At 39.7% G+C, this 16,738-nt stretch overlaps 1 protein-coding gene across 10 annotated transcripts in view; it reads right to left on the minus strand.

The window, feature by feature from the left end:
• LOC139478336 (disabled homolog 1-like) overlaps window positions 1-16,738 on the minus strand; it is a 30,416-nt gene that overhangs the window by 11,241 nt on the left and 2,437 nt on the right. For 5 of the 10 annotated variants that reach the window (XM_071260767.1, XM_071260768.1, XM_071260764.1 and 2 more), the window contains exons 2-9: window positions 10,606-10,701; window positions 7,870-7,926; window positions 7,419-7,633; window positions 6,884-7,018; window positions 5,526-5,726; window positions 5,165-5,212; window positions 2,773-2,865; window positions 1,353-1,874 (exon numbers count right to left, since the gene is read on the minus strand). In XM_071260767.1, the coding sequence (XP_071116868.1) occupies window positions 1,353-1,874; window positions 2,773-2,865; window positions 5,165-5,212; window positions 5,526-5,726; window positions 6,884-7,018; window positions 7,419-7,633; window positions 7,870-7,885 (1,230 nt within the window). In that variant the 5' untranslated portion in view covers window positions 7,886-7,926; window positions 10,606-10,701. Of the gene's footprint in view, window positions 1-1,352; window positions 1,875-2,772; window positions 2,866-5,164; window positions 5,213-5,525; window positions 5,727-6,883; window positions 7,019-7,418; window positions 7,634-7,869; window positions 7,927-9,092; window positions 9,158-10,605; window positions 10,702-16,738 lie in introns of those variants that run through there. The other 5 variants (XM_071260761.1, XM_071260760.1, XM_071260763.1 and 2 more) reach the window with 5 other exon arrangements.

Below are 16,738 nucleotides of genomic sequence, written 5' to 3' on the forward strand. Positions count from 1 at the left end.
TTTTACCCCATTTTAAAGGTCTCATCCTATTGTTTATAAATATGAAAGTTATGTTTAACACATTTTTTAAATAATGCATTTACAATTTAATTAAGTTTGTTGTTAATAAGGTGAATCTAACACATTGACCACGTCCAGATAAAGGACCAAGGAAGCGAAACTTTGACGAATTTCAGCAAATATATGATTCCATAAAATCCACTTACCTACTTCTTTTTTATTTCCATTGTTTATGTAATTGGAAATGCATTTCAAAAGAATCATAAATAGTAAAGTGGCTGTCCACTCAGCAACATGAATAAATACCCCTGTTTTCGAGACTTTGTATGAATAACACGTTTGTCAAAGACTGGCATATGACACATTGCTAGAAAGCTTATTCTTTCATCTACACACTCATAACATTGCCCGGAGTCTTTTTGTAGTTATAACAAGCGATATCATTGGATAAAAATTGGTCTCTATTGACGCTATCTTGCCGAAATCTGCTACAGGGTTCGTGATTGGTCAAATTTGAGCATGTGACCTATGGCAGCCAATCAAATTACAGCTATGGTACCGTGCTCATGTATGATGACTTTCACATTTTGACGAGAGATTTTTGTTAAAGCGTGCTATTCTGAACGTTTTAAGCAGGAAATCGCGATTTATGTTAAAAATATGGAGCTTCGTGGATGTATCGGGCTAGGTTACCAGTTATGACAAAGATTATTCATGCATATATTTTGGCATTAAACATCGTGTCCGAGCCGAGAATTCGAGGTGACGAAAACCAAGATGTCATTTAATTTACATTACATGTGATTGCATGAAAAGATGGAAATAATAACTTAGATGTAAGTTTGACAACTTTTAGAAATATTTTTGTTGATTTAATTTCTTACTTTGTATACTATATTTAAAGATTTGCTTGAAACGTCTTTATTTTTCTGTTTGTCATGTTCAATGTGGACCTATTGTTGAAGTGTGTGTCAGAGAATTTTATTTTCAGTGACAGCAGGAAATAGTGAATAATATTTTAATCTAAAAAAATTGATAAATTGAAATGGAATACACATTTCAGACATTGTGAAATGTGATAGATTTAATAAATGAGTGATATGAGAGGTAGGTTTATAAAATTATATACCATTTTGACGTGACTATAGCTTGGCCGGTTAATCGGCCTACGGTGTCTGGGGACTCGATGCTTCTTGGCCGGTCTACCGGCCTACGGTGTTGAAAGAGCTAATGTGAGAGGACAGCCAAAAGTGATGCTGGTCTTGGATGTCTTGCACAGCAAACAAAACAATTGGACCACCCCCAGTTAGTAATGAAATTCTTCAAGCATAAAAGTTAGACAAGAAATTCACCTGTGCTCCAGGCATGGGTGTTCCTGGCATGCCGAAGGCAGCACCAGGGGGCAGGGCTCCAGGTCCAGGACCAAATGGCTGTGAAGTTGCTGGCTGACCAAATGGCTGTGAAGTTGCTGGCTGACCAAATGGCTGTGAAGTTGCTGGCTGACCAAATGGCTGTGAAGTTGCTGGCTGACCGAACGGCTGTGACGTGGCTGGCTGACCAAACGGCTGTGACGTTGCTGGCTGACCAAATGGCTGAGATGTTGCTTGACCAAAAGGCTGACCACCAAATGGTTGCCTGGTAGGAGCGGAAAAGGGATTGGCTGTGTTGGCCCCAAACCCTTGGCTTGTCGGTGGGAAAGCATTTTGAGCGCCAAACCCACTCTGCAGCCCTGCAAGATCATCCAGATTAGACCCAGAAGCATTTCGCTTGATGTCTGCCTGGGAGGTACTGGTACCCCAGGGGTCAGTTGTTGACTTGGAGGCGTCTGGGGTGTTGGTGTCAAACATGTCAAAAGAACTCATCTGCTGAATTCCCTACAATGAGAAAGAAGTTGTTGTCATCTCTGAAACAAGCCAATGTTAGAAAATATGTCCTTACTAAGCCTCTGTCATATGAAGAATGCAGGATTTTACAGATTATTCAGAGGGAGTTGACAGCAAGAGATCTTATCCATTTTGCATTCTGGTGTAAGGTTAAAGACCATGATTCAGAACAGACAAGGATGATATATAACCAAGAGCAGCCATAGTAATACAATTGAAGCCAAAGGTTAAATATTCAATTCCAGAAATTCTTGAAACAACTGTTAATACAAGTGATGAAATGATGTGATGATGATGCGATGATGATGTGATGGAGCCTATACAACCCCAGTCAACATGCAATCCACACCACTAGGGAGAATGACAGCCTGTCATGAACATCACATCTGGAGGTCAAGATGCGTTATCAACAACTCCGCACTGGGCATGCTAAGTGCTCTCCATAGTTTCCTTGTCTTGAGTATATTTTCTAAAAAATGTTCAAAATGCAAATAAAGCCAGAGGATATTGTTTGTTTTAGAATTTAGAATTGTAATGAAGAAACTATCTTGTTTTCTTGAAGTTAATTCCACAAAAACTATTAAGCGTAAGAGGAACATAGTTTTCGTGCCTTGTTTCAAACTTCAAATTACTCTTTGTAATTCTCACACTGCAGCCACATCAATTCAAATCCTTTACCTTAATTCATTTCTGAAATTCAATATAACATTTCTTTAATCCAAAATCCAAACTTAAGACAGAGCAAATACTTAGCTCCCAATACATTCCCAATTTAATCGTCATGTCTTCCAATTGGAAGTAATTTCTTGTTAGCATGAGCTTAGAAAGCACTTATTAAGTGCTGAGCAGCACTAGGTCCTAGGTAAGCAAGCACCCTAAGCACACCCACTAGTTCTATGTTTTCCAGCTGATCCTCCAGGTCAAGCAGATTAGAACCACTCTTCTTCTCCTCTCCGGCCACAGGGGCGTTGTTCTGGGGCACCTACAGAAACAAACCACTTCCTGATGCAGGTTAACCATATATAGGGCACTGTAACCATGGACATAGTGTTTGGTAACCATGGCAACAGAATGAGGTAACTGTAACATGACACGAATTTAGTTTTCAGAAATGGATGGAATTTCTTATAGTATTGGATCCAAGGCAGTCATGGACACATAAAACACAAATCATAACTGATCGGATTGTTTGTATTCTGATGCATTCTGCAGTTTTTCTCCAAAATGCATGAATTTGAAGCAAAGGTTTGATCTTGTCATGTTTAAATGTCACAATGCCCCCAAGACACAAACACATGCATGTGTAGAGGAATACAGAAACACATGTTCACAACGGAAAGACACAATGAAACTACAAGGTCCAGTGTAGAACATCAGTTGTCATGCTCATCTTCAAATCTGAATGCCAAAGACCTCATCAATTATGGTGTATCAATGGAATTCATCTGCACACAAGCAGATATATTGTGTTTTACTTTTCATATAATGTAGATTCTTCCTGTCTTTCAATTTAAAATCAAATACAGCGATGTGATACAAAACAATTATTCTTATTATGGTAATTTCTTGTGTTTACTGTATATAGGATTACAATAGATACCTACACTAGACCTTGGTAAACAAGAAATACAGACCGATCAGAAGATCAAAGAGCATGCAGCAAGAAACAGAGATTATTATATATAACCACAACAACAACAACAACAACAACAACAACAACAACAACACAATCACTGTAGGTAAGCATGTCCCACTGACTCTGTGATCATTGCTTCTCTAATGTCTCTTAATAATGAGGGATATGCAATGTATAAATATAAGTGGTCAACCAATCTGGAGGGGTATATGGAGTGATGCACCCACTGTGTGAGCCTATGTACCCAGAGCCATCCGACGCGAGGTACACAGTCTCACAGATCACTCTATATGCCCCGATCACTCACAGATCACACTATACGCCCCGATCCCTCACAGATCACACTATATGTCCCATCCCTCACAGATCACACTATATGTCCCATCCCTCACAGATCACACTATATGCCCCATCCCTCACAGATCACACTATATTCCCCGATCCCTCACAGACCACACTATATGCCCCGATCCCTCACAGATCACACACTATGCCCTGATCCCTCACAGATCACACTATATGCCCCGAACCCTCACAGATCACACACTATGCCCTGATCCCTCACAGATCACACTATATGCCCCGATCCATCACAGATCACACTATATACCCCGATCCCTCACAGATCACACTATATGCCCCGATCCCTCACAGATCACACTATATGCCCCGATCCATCACAGATCACACTATATGCTCCGAGGGATCGGCGGACAAGTAATTTATCTCACCAACATTTATACATACAGGTCTGGAATATATGTCTGAAGTTTCACAGAGTTAGCAAAAGTCGTAGCAGTTGACGCAAACAAGCTGAGTTACTTCCTTTACCCAATACATTCGGATAAACATCGGTTCATTTCAACGATACTTATGCAAGATATGCCAGTTACCTATGATGTGTACCGACTGACTCCACACTGGGCTACATGAGTGAGCTACATAGAAAATAAGTGCCAACTCCTTACCAATCAGAAGCTAGTATTTTAATGAAAAGTGAGATAATACACCTTGTAGTTTCTGAAGGTTGCTATGAAGAGAATATTTGTGTGGTAATCTTTTGTTAAGATCAGTATTTCTATATCGAAGTGGTAAAGAAACCGTTTTTGGAGACACATTTGATTGGTTGAAGAACCTTGCATCATTTAGATTTGGCAGTCAAAGTATATTCAGGGTTGACCTGACATGGAGGATTGTAGGATCTCCATGAAGAGAGGTATTGACTCGGAGCAGCAGGTCTTATCATTGTGAGATTAATTTAGTCTAAAATTTGAAAAAAAACCATTTTGATTAAATCATAATTTATTCATTTCACTGAACTAGACTTGTGACTGTACAGTATTATGTTAAGCACTTCCAAACATGCACAGGTGATGAACAAAATAACAACACCCACGTCACAGAGCTAAGCAAACCGTCACCACATGCTCTTTAACCAAAACATGAGCTCAGCATGAGGTGATGTGAAACTAAACCCACTAAACATCCATACTGAGGGCACAAGCAGCAGAAACAGGGGCCCTCACCAAGAATACCACAGGGGCAACAGGTAAGTTACAGTGAAATGCTACTTGATTATTGTGTAGCAGAAGCAACTGAGAACTGCTAGGCATGTAGCATTAGTGTCTAGCCACAAATGTCTTACTGAATAGATATGTTCAGGGCTGTCAGGTGACACATCATTGTTTGGAACCTGTAGTCAAACAAGGGACAGCTGCACCATGTGTCTTCTACAGATATGTATTTCGTTCAAAATTTAAATATATTTGCACACAATGAAATTATTCTCATTTCAAGTAAAAAAGAACGTCTTTTGCAATATATCATATAGAAGTTTTTTTGTCCTGTACTGGACCCTCTAGCATTGACATTAACATGGTATGGAAAAATTTAGTTTGAGCTTGAAGTTGGTGGTCACAGGCCGAAACTGTGCCAAATCTGCAAGGCCTGGGACACGATTGATACTCCTCAGCTCTAACCCTCTCCTGCTGCGTGTCACTTCTCACCTGGTACACTGCTTCTTGTGATTCTGGTGCGGCCTCCGCTGGTTTCTGTTCCCCTTCAGCGACTGGTGTTTCTGGCGGCAGCTGCTGCTGCTGCTGCTGTTGGTCTTCCTCCTGCTTCTTCTTGGCATCCTCCACTTCCTGTTTCTTCATGTCATACACGGCTTGGAACAAGTCTCGTAACGTCAGCACCAGCTGCTCTGCCTGGGACAGCACAGAAACATAACAGCAATTTAAAATGTTATTTTCTTCTTGGAAACAATATTTTCATGGCTATACAGGGAACAAGTCTTACTGAGTCAATTCCCCAGAAAGACGAGGCAGGTTAGGGTCTCTTTTTGGCCCACTTGCAGGAAACTTGGCATAAAAATATTGGCATAAAAATTATAAGACATGTTCTGATAACTAAACTTTCATCTTTCTTAGACTTGCAAGGTTTAGACTTCTGATATGATGTAATAACTATTAGACCCATTAAGATCTGGGGTAGGATTGTCTGATTATTTACAGACTGCTGTCATATAGCTGGAATATTGTTGAGTGTGGTGTTAAACAACAAACAAACATAATTATTGCCCAAATGAGTCTTATAGACCCATTTGTTCTAACTTCAGGAGAACATCTAAGTATGAGCAAGCCTGTGACCCAAGATGGACTTTTTACCATATGTTTGATTGAAACATATTTTATTCACAAGAAAAGGAATGGGCCCAAGTTTTCACAACTTAAATAGCCCTCTCCCAAAATATATAGAGGATATATAATATTACAATGTAAATATGAAGTATATATGTTTGTACTACCTCTAAGATTGGGTCTATCCTAGCCAATCAGTCAGCTTGGGTCTATCCCAGTCAATCAGCTTGGGTCTATCCCAGTCAATCAATCAGCTTGGGTCTGTACCAGTCAATCAGCTTGGGTCTATCCCAGTCAATCAAAAAGCTTGCATCTTACCCAGTCAATCAATCATTCTTGGGTCTATCCCAATCAATCAATCAGCTTGGGTCTATCCCAGTCAATAAATCAGCTGGGTCTGTCCCAGTCAATCAATCAGCTATCCCAGCCAATCAGCTTGGGTCTATCCCAGTCAATCAATCAGCTGGGTCTGTCCCAGTCAATCAATCAGCTCTCCCAGTCAATCAATCAGTTTGGGTCTATCGCAGTCAATCAATCAGCTATCCCAGTCAATCAATCATTTAGGATCTATCCCAGTCAATCAATCAGCTTGGATCTATCCCAGTCAATCAATCAGCTTGGATCTATCCCAGTCAATCAGCTTGGATCTATCCCAGTCAATCAATCAGCTTGGATCTATCCCAGTCAATCAATCAGCCTGGATCTATCCCAGTCCAGTCATTTACCTGTTTTTCTGTCTTGATTGCAAAGAACTTGTGTGTTCCATCTCCCACACCAAATATATAGCCGAAGGCCCGAGAGTCGGACACATCCCTAGCTATGAAGGAGATCCTGTGAACTGCATGTGTGTACTGGATAGCCTGAAACAACACCTGAAGATAACTCTCAATGTCACATCATCTTAATCATAATCATACGACCCATGCAGATCCGGGGTAGAATAGTCTTCAGCAAACCCCTGCTTAGGACAAGAGGTGACTATGCTTGTCATAAGAGGCGACTAATGGGATCAGACGGTCAGACTCACTGACTTGGTTCATGCATGTCTTCGCATCCTAATTGTGTCAATCAATGCTCATGATATCAATCATATGAATTGTCTGGTCCAGACTTGATTATTTACTGATCACCGATGATGATGATGCATCATAACACAATTAAACTTCATGGAACATTATCTATCATCATCATCATCATCATCATCATCATCATCATCATCACCACCATAAGATCTACATGATTATCATCCTTGCCACCTACCATAGAGACTCCATCTATGATCTTGAGCCCCTCCAGTGAGACATTGACAACAATTCTCTGTTTGTGTTCCCCGGCTGACTTGACGGAGGCCTTCAGCTTCTGCATGGACATCTGGCACATCTTGTCTCCACGTGCCTCAGCAACATCGTCAACACCAATCAATTTGGCACGGAAATTTAACCCTTCACCCTCAAACTTGTTGGGATCAATTTTGCCTGGAACACACAGTAACTAACATGACAGCCATCTTACTTCTTGGACAGCTAGACTGACATATAAATGTACAACGTTGGCTGATTTCCAAAATACAAATGCATATACTAATCAGAGAATTTCTTTATATATATACATATATACTCACCTGTTAACCCAAGTGTGAGACACCCACCTGTTAACCCAAGCGTGAGACACCCACCTGTTTTAGCGGTTTACCCAAGTGTGAGACACCCACCTGTTTTAGCTGTCATGGTTGCCTTCAGTCAACACTCAGCTGCTGTATCATCAACTCCTGCAACATCAACACAAGTTGCTTCAAGATGCCTTATCGGGAAGGTGGACCGTTATTTTAAGTATATCCGTAATCGGGTAGGTAGGTCATTATTTGCAGTATATTCGTAATCGGGTAGGTAGTTACTTATTCACAGTGTATCTGTAATCGGGTAGGTAGGTCAATATTCACAGAATATCCGTAATCTGGTAGGTGGTCACTATTCACAGCATATCCGTAATCGGGTAGGTAGGTAGTTATTTGCAGTATATCCGTAATTGGGTAGGTAGGTCACTTTTTGCAGTATATCCATAGTCGGGTAGGTAGGTCAATTTTTTGCAGTATATCCATAATCAGGTAGGTAGGTCATTATTCGCTTGTATATCCATAATCGGGTACATAGGTCATTATTTGCAGAATATCCGTAATCAGGTAGGTAGGTCACTATTTGCAGTATACCCTAATTGGGTAAGTAGGTCATTAGGTAGTTCGTTATTTGCAGTTTATCAGTACAATCCTACTTTCAAATAAGTGTCACCATATTAAAGATAATGACTGTTTTATCTTTAGTGAAGCACAACAAATTTGCAAAAGAATACAGATAAAGTAAGGTTCAAACTCAAGAAAAACAAGCATATAGTCGACGAAGTCATCTATATCCCCGCCCACTTTAACACGTTATGGTCCCAAACCAGGTAACTGACCCAACATTTAAACCAGTTCAGTATGTGCCTCGTAGACATACAAAGTTTTGTAAGAAAGTATTTAACGGATTTTGAGAACCTAAGTCCAACTTGTTGCCATGGAAACATAATTTAAAAATTTCTAAAATTCCTAAATAGCAAAAGGCACCAGTTCAGTATGAGTCTTGATAGACATGCAAAGTTTCATAGAGAAATATTTAACGGTTTCTGAGTTATGCTCCGGAAACATTTTCGAGATGCACACACACACTCACACCTACGCACAGATGGACGGATGGATGGAGCCCATTTCTGTATCCCCAACCAACTTCGTTGGGGTGGGGGATAACAAGGGTCAGTCATGAACATGAATAACATGAATATAAATGCAACATATGGTTCCACATGTTAACTGTCTGCCAATACATCAGTGAAGTTGAACTGTATTACTTCATCAGATAATAAGAAGAGATTTATTATGCAAGGATATGGATCATAACTCACCACTAGTCACACACAATTAGACCACTTATAATGTGTGATTATACATCCATCTTGACAACTCCAACACTGATATGCCACATACCTGCCCCAAACATCGGTCTGTCCTATCAAAGTTCACGATAGTGTAAGATATGAACAATGAATGTGATATCAGAGGACAGTATCAGGAGTACCAAGTCATTCAAGTTCAAACGTGTCCGCCTTCATCGCTTTCCCTGTATAAGCTCTCCATAAAATGATATGTAGACAACACCTACCAGACACACTGACAGAGCAATGCCCAGCTGAATCCTGCTAGTTGTCCAACTGTACTATGGTATCCTCGCAATCATATCTGGTCCATATGTATTGATGTTTGGGGAAACGTTCATTGCCTAACTTCTATAAGAAACTTTATGAATCAATGTCATAGTTACTCTATTCATATTCAGTGGTTCATACAACATGGAAAATGTTCAAATTAAGGTCGATGTTTATTTTTTTAAATATTTTCATATTTTCCCTCAAACTAACATAACATATTAAAAAATATGTTTCCCATAGTGAATGTCATAGCATTACAGGTACTGATTTCACGTTTCGACATGTACATTAATAAAAGGTTACATAATGACTGCACTAAAATGTATATATAATTCATGAGACAGATTCTCTTTCCTATCATTGTTCCATCAGCGTCCATATCTAACAGGAAGATGTATTCCTGAATACCTCCCTGTGGGTACAAATCTTAAAATCCAACCAAATCCTTGTCGATTTCTTCTACGTCAACTGTGCTGGAATGTCAAGTAGCTCCAGTGGATGTGGAAGACCTTATCTCTATGAATCCGTATGTTGTAAGATATATATCAGTCCAAGCTACAATTACACAGTCAAGCCCTGTAGCTCAGAACACCCAATGCAGCACAATGCTGTGTCTTAACAATTGTGCACAATCCCCTCAAACATGGATCAATTGTACAACAGTGATAGAAACCAAAAGTCTAACACTATTCCTTAACAGATACCAAAACCCTTAAACATGGCAAATTTCTACTCGTCCTTATGATACCTCAACTATTGGGCATTTTGGCAAGGACAATAGGACTAGTGTCAATTTCTATCACTGCATTTGAGATGAATCCCAAAAGTAGAAATATGAGGTCCACACCAATCTATCTAATTTTCAATATTTCAACCTAGTGGATCACTGATGATGTAACTTTGTGGTTAAAATTGTGGAATCCTTATTGGCACTATATTGTGGAATATCTCAAAAAGACAGACACATCGATATATTATAAACCCAAGGACAAGCTTTCATTCACATTCTTTCCCATCCTCTGCACAAATCAGCTCAAAGAGAATCCTACTTACACCAGCTGACAGGGAAACAAGCGTGCCAACCCAAGGTGAACACTCCCACTGCCTTCTTTGTCTCGTCTGTGACGGACACCACTGGAATGGACACATGAAATGTACACCTAATTAATGCCTGGTCACTATCAACTACAAATGTCTATATCACAATGACCTGTGGATCTCGGTGGTCTCCTGTGGGGTCTTCTCTCTGTCGTCACCCCAGGCTTCAGATCATCCTGGGGGTATCACACCAGCTCTCTGGGGCAGGCTGGAATAAAGTGTGGTCAAGTCACTAGTTGTAGGGCTTACAAACAAGCATGACATAATGTGAATGTTTTTTTAATAAATTCTGTATGTTCTTTTATTAAATGAAATGTTTCGTCATCATGTCTCTAAAAATCCATTTCCCTAACATTCTATGACTTCAAGTTCATTCTGACAGATATTTTACATACTTGGAGGGTTAGAAATTCATATTTGTTTCCTAAGTACACAATATATCCTGCTAGAGTTTTAATCTCTGTACAAGTGATGGTTAGTTCACAAGGAAATGACACCCTTTCCTGAATTTTAAAAGTCTTAGACTAGCAGACTTAATTTCCAACCCTGCATAGTATGGAAAGTAATTCCTTTGCGGTGATGGCACAGTTAAAATGAGTTCCCACTGCTAGAAGGGTGTACTTAGAAATCTTTATATTTGAACAACAATACAACAATGTTTATTACAGGAAGCCACAAATAAACATCACAAATAAAGATCACAAACATGTGGAAAATGATGAATAGTGAACACATAATGTTCCGTATGATTCACCAAATAAATTTGGGTATTCAGAAATAACAAAGCAGGGCTCGATTGAACATCATATAAACATGCATGCACCAGCGCAATCTATTGTTGAAAGATGCAACCTAATATGTCTTCATGCACCAAGTGTTTTTCAAAAACTTAACCAGCGTTTGAAATTGGCACTAGTTCTGTAGTCCTTGCCAAACTGCCCAATAGTTAAGGTATTTTAAGGTTTTGCTATATGTCATCCTATTACAAGGGCTAGTAGACTAAAAATGTTAGTTTCTACTGCTGTTAATAGGTGTCTTACTAACCCTTAGCTGTTCACATAACATCGGTTCAGGAAGACAATAGCTCTAAGCTCTATTTGCCAGACAATATCACTAATCCCTGTGTTATGAGTAATTTGCCATGCTTTCTTGGGCTTGATGTCATCACCCTGTGGGTACTATAAGGTTATGTGTATCTGTACCTATAACGATAATTTCCGTGACACTGGCAGCCGACTGGCCCATGTTTCAGTTATGGACCAGGGCAACCTGGTATTGTCTTCTGCAACCTGGTTTTCATGTCAACATGCACCTGTTGCAAGTTAAATCCTGTTCCTTAAATCGAGCCCTGGAAAGGGTATTATCAATCTCAATGAACAGGTAACTGCTAATTATTTAGCCTTGGGACTTTCACTGAGTTTGAAAGTGGATCAAAATAAATCTTCTAGTTGGCACACTATTAATCCAGAGGGAACACCCAAACATCTTGATGAATGCATTTTACAGCACTTTCTATCCCTGCATAGATCACATGTTTCAAACATAAAGTTGATAATTTGATAAAAGACATGACATTATCCCAGTTAATAACATATTTTCAAAAATATACCTGCAGGGTTTGAAATGCCAGTCAAAATCACAATGGTACGGTTAAAACAAACTCCAAGTGTCCTTACTGCAGTCTACAATTTGAAGAACATATACCACATATATCACATCTATTTTTCAAACGCTAAGTTAATATTTAATTGACTACAATCACGTGAAGATTATAAACTAACATCAAGGATATGGTTTTACTCTCCACAGTAAAAGTGAAGCACGCTTGAAAACAGTTGCACTTCGATCCCTGACCTGAAGTCACCGAATCAGCCCTACCCACAGGACACAGACGTCACCATAACACATTTCTTTTATGTTTTAGGAAGTGAAATATATCACTTCATCCCTATTTTTCCTAAAAACACTTCCTGACTGATGACTGATACCAAACAGTGCTGATCAGCTGACAACAATACATAGACAATATGCAGCTTCCTTTGTCACTAGTCAGTAAGTGTGACGTCCCTCCTCCTGCCCCACACCACAATTACCAAAGTTCACAGGTCAACTGTGGAGGTCCTGGCCTGTAAGTAAAGTAACCCGAGTACCATATACGTCTGAAAACTATTGTATATTGCACTAGGTTAATGACAAGTTAAGTAGCTTACAGGCTAACAGAGCGAGGTATTGGTGTGACATGAAGCAGTAAGATCTATGGGACGTGTAACCGATATGACAGGTATCACTGAGTATGACATATTACACTGCTAGTGGTACACATGTCAGTCATCAATATCAGCTGATATGCAAGGACTGACATGTAACATTTTACAACAGTCAGCAAAATAATTGCTTTTTGATTATCCAATTTCATATCCAAACCAGAAACTTATGTCTTTAACCAAGAAAGTCATTTATGTTTACATCAACATCAGCATGATCAGTTACAGTTTAGCATAGATTTTTTTAGGTTGCAATTTTTGGTTGGTAAGAAAATTCTAATTCACAAACACAAGAAAACAGTCTTAATAACTTAGAAATATCCTCATGTTATGTTTTTTTTTCGGATGCTAAAAAAACATGATCGTTTTCTCGTTAATCACAAGAACAACTGTAAAACATCTCACTCACTTACAAAAGACACCTTTATCTTATAAACAAGCCATCCTCCCAGTATTTACAATGTCTGTGTGGTGGCGCCATACTCTTCCATATAGCGTGAGTTATCATGATAAACATGGTCATCCAGAAACATATGATGTCCGAAACAATCCAAAGTATTATTTGACCATTTCTGATCTAAATTATATATTATGCAGCAACACATCCTCTAGAGCATCAGTAAACAACATAAAACACGGCACATGCTACAGCATGTTTGATTGCAATGACAGGCTTGACTTACACTTGATGCAGCAACATCCACTAGCAGTACCTTGCCTCAATCCAGGATTAAAATAGATTATCATTTGCAACAAAATAGTATTATACTCTCAGTATCAACATCAAATTATTCTCTATCAATGGATACTTTGAATTATCATAATAACGTCAAACTAAGTTTAACATTATGACGGAATAGCTAATAAACATGATTACTATATGTAGAAGTTGCAGGTTTTGAAAATATCCCTTTTCTATAACAGATTTAGTTTAATTTACATTTTTTCTCTATCAGAATAATTAATACAGATAATAAGACAAACAAATTAGTCGGCACTTTTTAAAAAATTGACTTTACAAATTCTGCAGATCCCTAAAATAACTAATAGTGGCATGAAGCACAATAATTTGTCACAAGACAATATTGCATAGGAAGCAACACACTCAGGTCATTGTGAAAAATGTAAATTAATCTGAAATGTCTTTTAGTTTATTTTTTTCCACCTACCAACCAGGATACTGACACCAATATTAACATGTCAAGACATCCTGTTTTTAATTGGCATGAGACAAATCTACTTGTAAAATTCACAGATTAATATTAATATATAACAGCTTTATTCTAACTTATGTTTTTGGGCCGTTCGACTGACAAAACTGTTCGACTGACTAAACTCTTTACAAAACCTACAGTAGTGCTTGTATCATATAACTAGAAATGGATGTATCATGTCACAACACATCTTCCAAAGGCAAGCGTGTCCACTAGCCTATAATAAGCTTAGTTTCCATCCTTGCCACATCAAGCGCACTTTTCTTGGGTCAATCGGGGCGCCACCTTGTGGAGATCACAGTTGTGCCCCTTGCAATGAAAACGAGATATCCAATCAGAATGCTGTTTTTAACTTCACAGTAGGGCTACACAAAGATGGCGACTTCTCATCATTGTAATACTTACAAACACAGTACTGGGGCGAATTAATTTGAAACTTGGAACGACTTAGAAAATACTTCTCTTTGCTTAATTGTTGAATGAACTTCAGCGAAATGCGACGAGCTATATGGCACCGGCCTAGTTTTCGGAACCCAGATGATGATTGTATAAAACGTTCTCTGATTGGCTTATCGATATGTGCTATAGTCCAATCATATTTAGCAGAGGAAAGTGGGCTTGATGTGGCATCCTTCATGATGAATTGCCTGACTACTTGTTGACAAAATATTTTGACACTGCTCGACAAAACATATGCTGTTAACGAATGTTGACCTTAGAGATGAATCTCTCTCTCCCTGTATCAGCCATACACTTCCCCCAACTCAGGCAAGGCTGCCCTTATGGTTCAAGGTGTAGATACAGCAGCAGCAAACTTGGGGAAGATGTTTTCCTTAATTCAATCTACTTGTGTGCTTCTTCACTGCAGCTTTTGACAAGAGGAATGGTCTGTTTTGTCAAGAAGATCAGTTCAGCTGTCAAGTATCTTTAGCTTAGTCTAAGATATGCTGGGTCCTTGAGATTTTGTTGACTGCAGCAATATTCAAGCAATATAACAACTGTCTGCAGATCATCGAGTCCGGACGGGGTAAACAAGTGGTTGGTCGCATGATCAAGCTTTGATCTATCTCCAATGCAATCAGGGTACGATGACACACAATCAGTCACAAAGCCTGAATTAACCAATCAGTCTATTGTTACGAGATGCATTAAGTGCTGTTACAAGATGCATTAAGTGCTGGGTATCTTAACTCTGACAGGGAAGCCCCACAGGGAAGAGTCTATGGTAAGAATGGTGTGATGCTTTCTGGGTCTAGTGTCAGGAATACCAAAGTCTGAAGTATGCTGGGTCTAGTGTGAAGTATACTAGGTCTAGTGTGAAGTATGCTATGTCTAGTGTGAAGTATGCTGGGTTTAGTGTGAAGCATGCGGGGTTAGATTTAAAGTGAAGCATGCTGGGTCTAGTGTGAAGTATTCTGGATCAAGTGTGAAGTATGCTGGGTCTAGTGTGAAGCATGCTGGCTCTAGTGTGAAGCATACCGCGCCCAGTGTGAAGTATGCTGGGTCTGGTGTGAAGTATGCTAGGTCTAGTGTGAAGCATGCTAGGTCTAGTGTGAAGTATGCTAGGTCTAGTGTGAAGTATGCTGGGTCTAGTGTGAAGTATGCTAGGTCTAGTGTGAAGTATGCTGGGTCTAGTGTGAAGCATGCTAGGTCTAGTGTGAAGTTTGCCAGGTCTAGTGTGAAGTATGCTAGGTCTAGTGTGAAGTATGCTGGGTCTAGTGTGAAGTATGCTGGGTCTAGTGTGAAGCATGCCAGGTCTAGTTTGAAGTTTGCTGGGTCTAGTGTGAAGCATGCTGGGACTAGTGTGAAGCATGCTGGGTCTAGTGTGAAGCATGCTGGGTCTAGTGTGAAGCATGCTAGGTCTAGTGTGAAGTTTGCTTGGTCTAGTGTGAAGTATGCTAGTGCTAGTGTGAAGCATGCTGGGTCTAGTGTGAAGCATGCTGGGTCTAGTGTGAAGCATGCTGGGTCTAGTGTGAAGTATGCTAGGTCTAGTGTGAAGTTTGCTAGTGTGAAGCATGCTGGGTCTAGTGTGAAGCATGCTGTGTCTAGTGTGAAGTATTCTGGCCCTAGTGTGAAGCATGCTGGATCTAGTGTGAAGCATACTGGGTCTAGTGTGAAGTTAACTGGGCCCAGTGTGAAGTTTGCTGGGTCTAGTGTGAAGCATGCTGTGTCCAGTGTAAAGCATGCTGGGTCTAGTGTGAAGTATTCTGGGCCTACTGTGAAGTATTCTGGGTCTAGTGTCAGGAATACCAAAGTCTGAAGTTTGTTGGGCCTACTGTGAAGCATGCTGGGTGTAGTGTGAAGTATTCTTGGTCTAGTTCGAAGTTTGCTGGGTCTAGTGTGAAGCATGCTGGGTCTAGTGTGAAGTATTCTGGGTCTAGTGTGAAGTATACTGGGCCCAGTGTGAAGTTTGCTGGGTCTAGTGTGAAGCATGCTGTGTCCAGTGTAAAGCATGCTGGGTCTAGTGTGAAGTATTCTGGGTCTAGTGAAGTATGCTGGGTCTTGTGTGAAGTATGCACTGTCCAGTGTGGCATATGCTGGGTCTGTATTGTAGGACACAATGTGAGCTCGTTCAAGTATAAACAAACTGGCTTGATGAAGCTTACAAATATATTTCCCAGAAGACAAGCCACTAAGAAGCTTGTTGTTCTGCTACACAATGCCTACACTATGACCAATTAATTTAACCAACCATCCAATACTGACCAGATGACCATACATGGGTACAAGATTATTGTGGCACACAGGATTCAGATTTGTCATGAAT

Source organism: Haliotis cracherodii, unplaced genomic scaffold (genome assembly GCF_022045235.1).
Source record: "Haliotis cracherodii isolate W230 unplaced genomic scaffold, xgHalCrac1.p SCAF_4, whole genome shotgun sequence".
Classification (NCBI taxonomy): Eukaryota; Metazoa; Mollusca; class Gastropoda; order Lepetellida; family Haliotidae; genus Haliotis; species Haliotis cracherodii.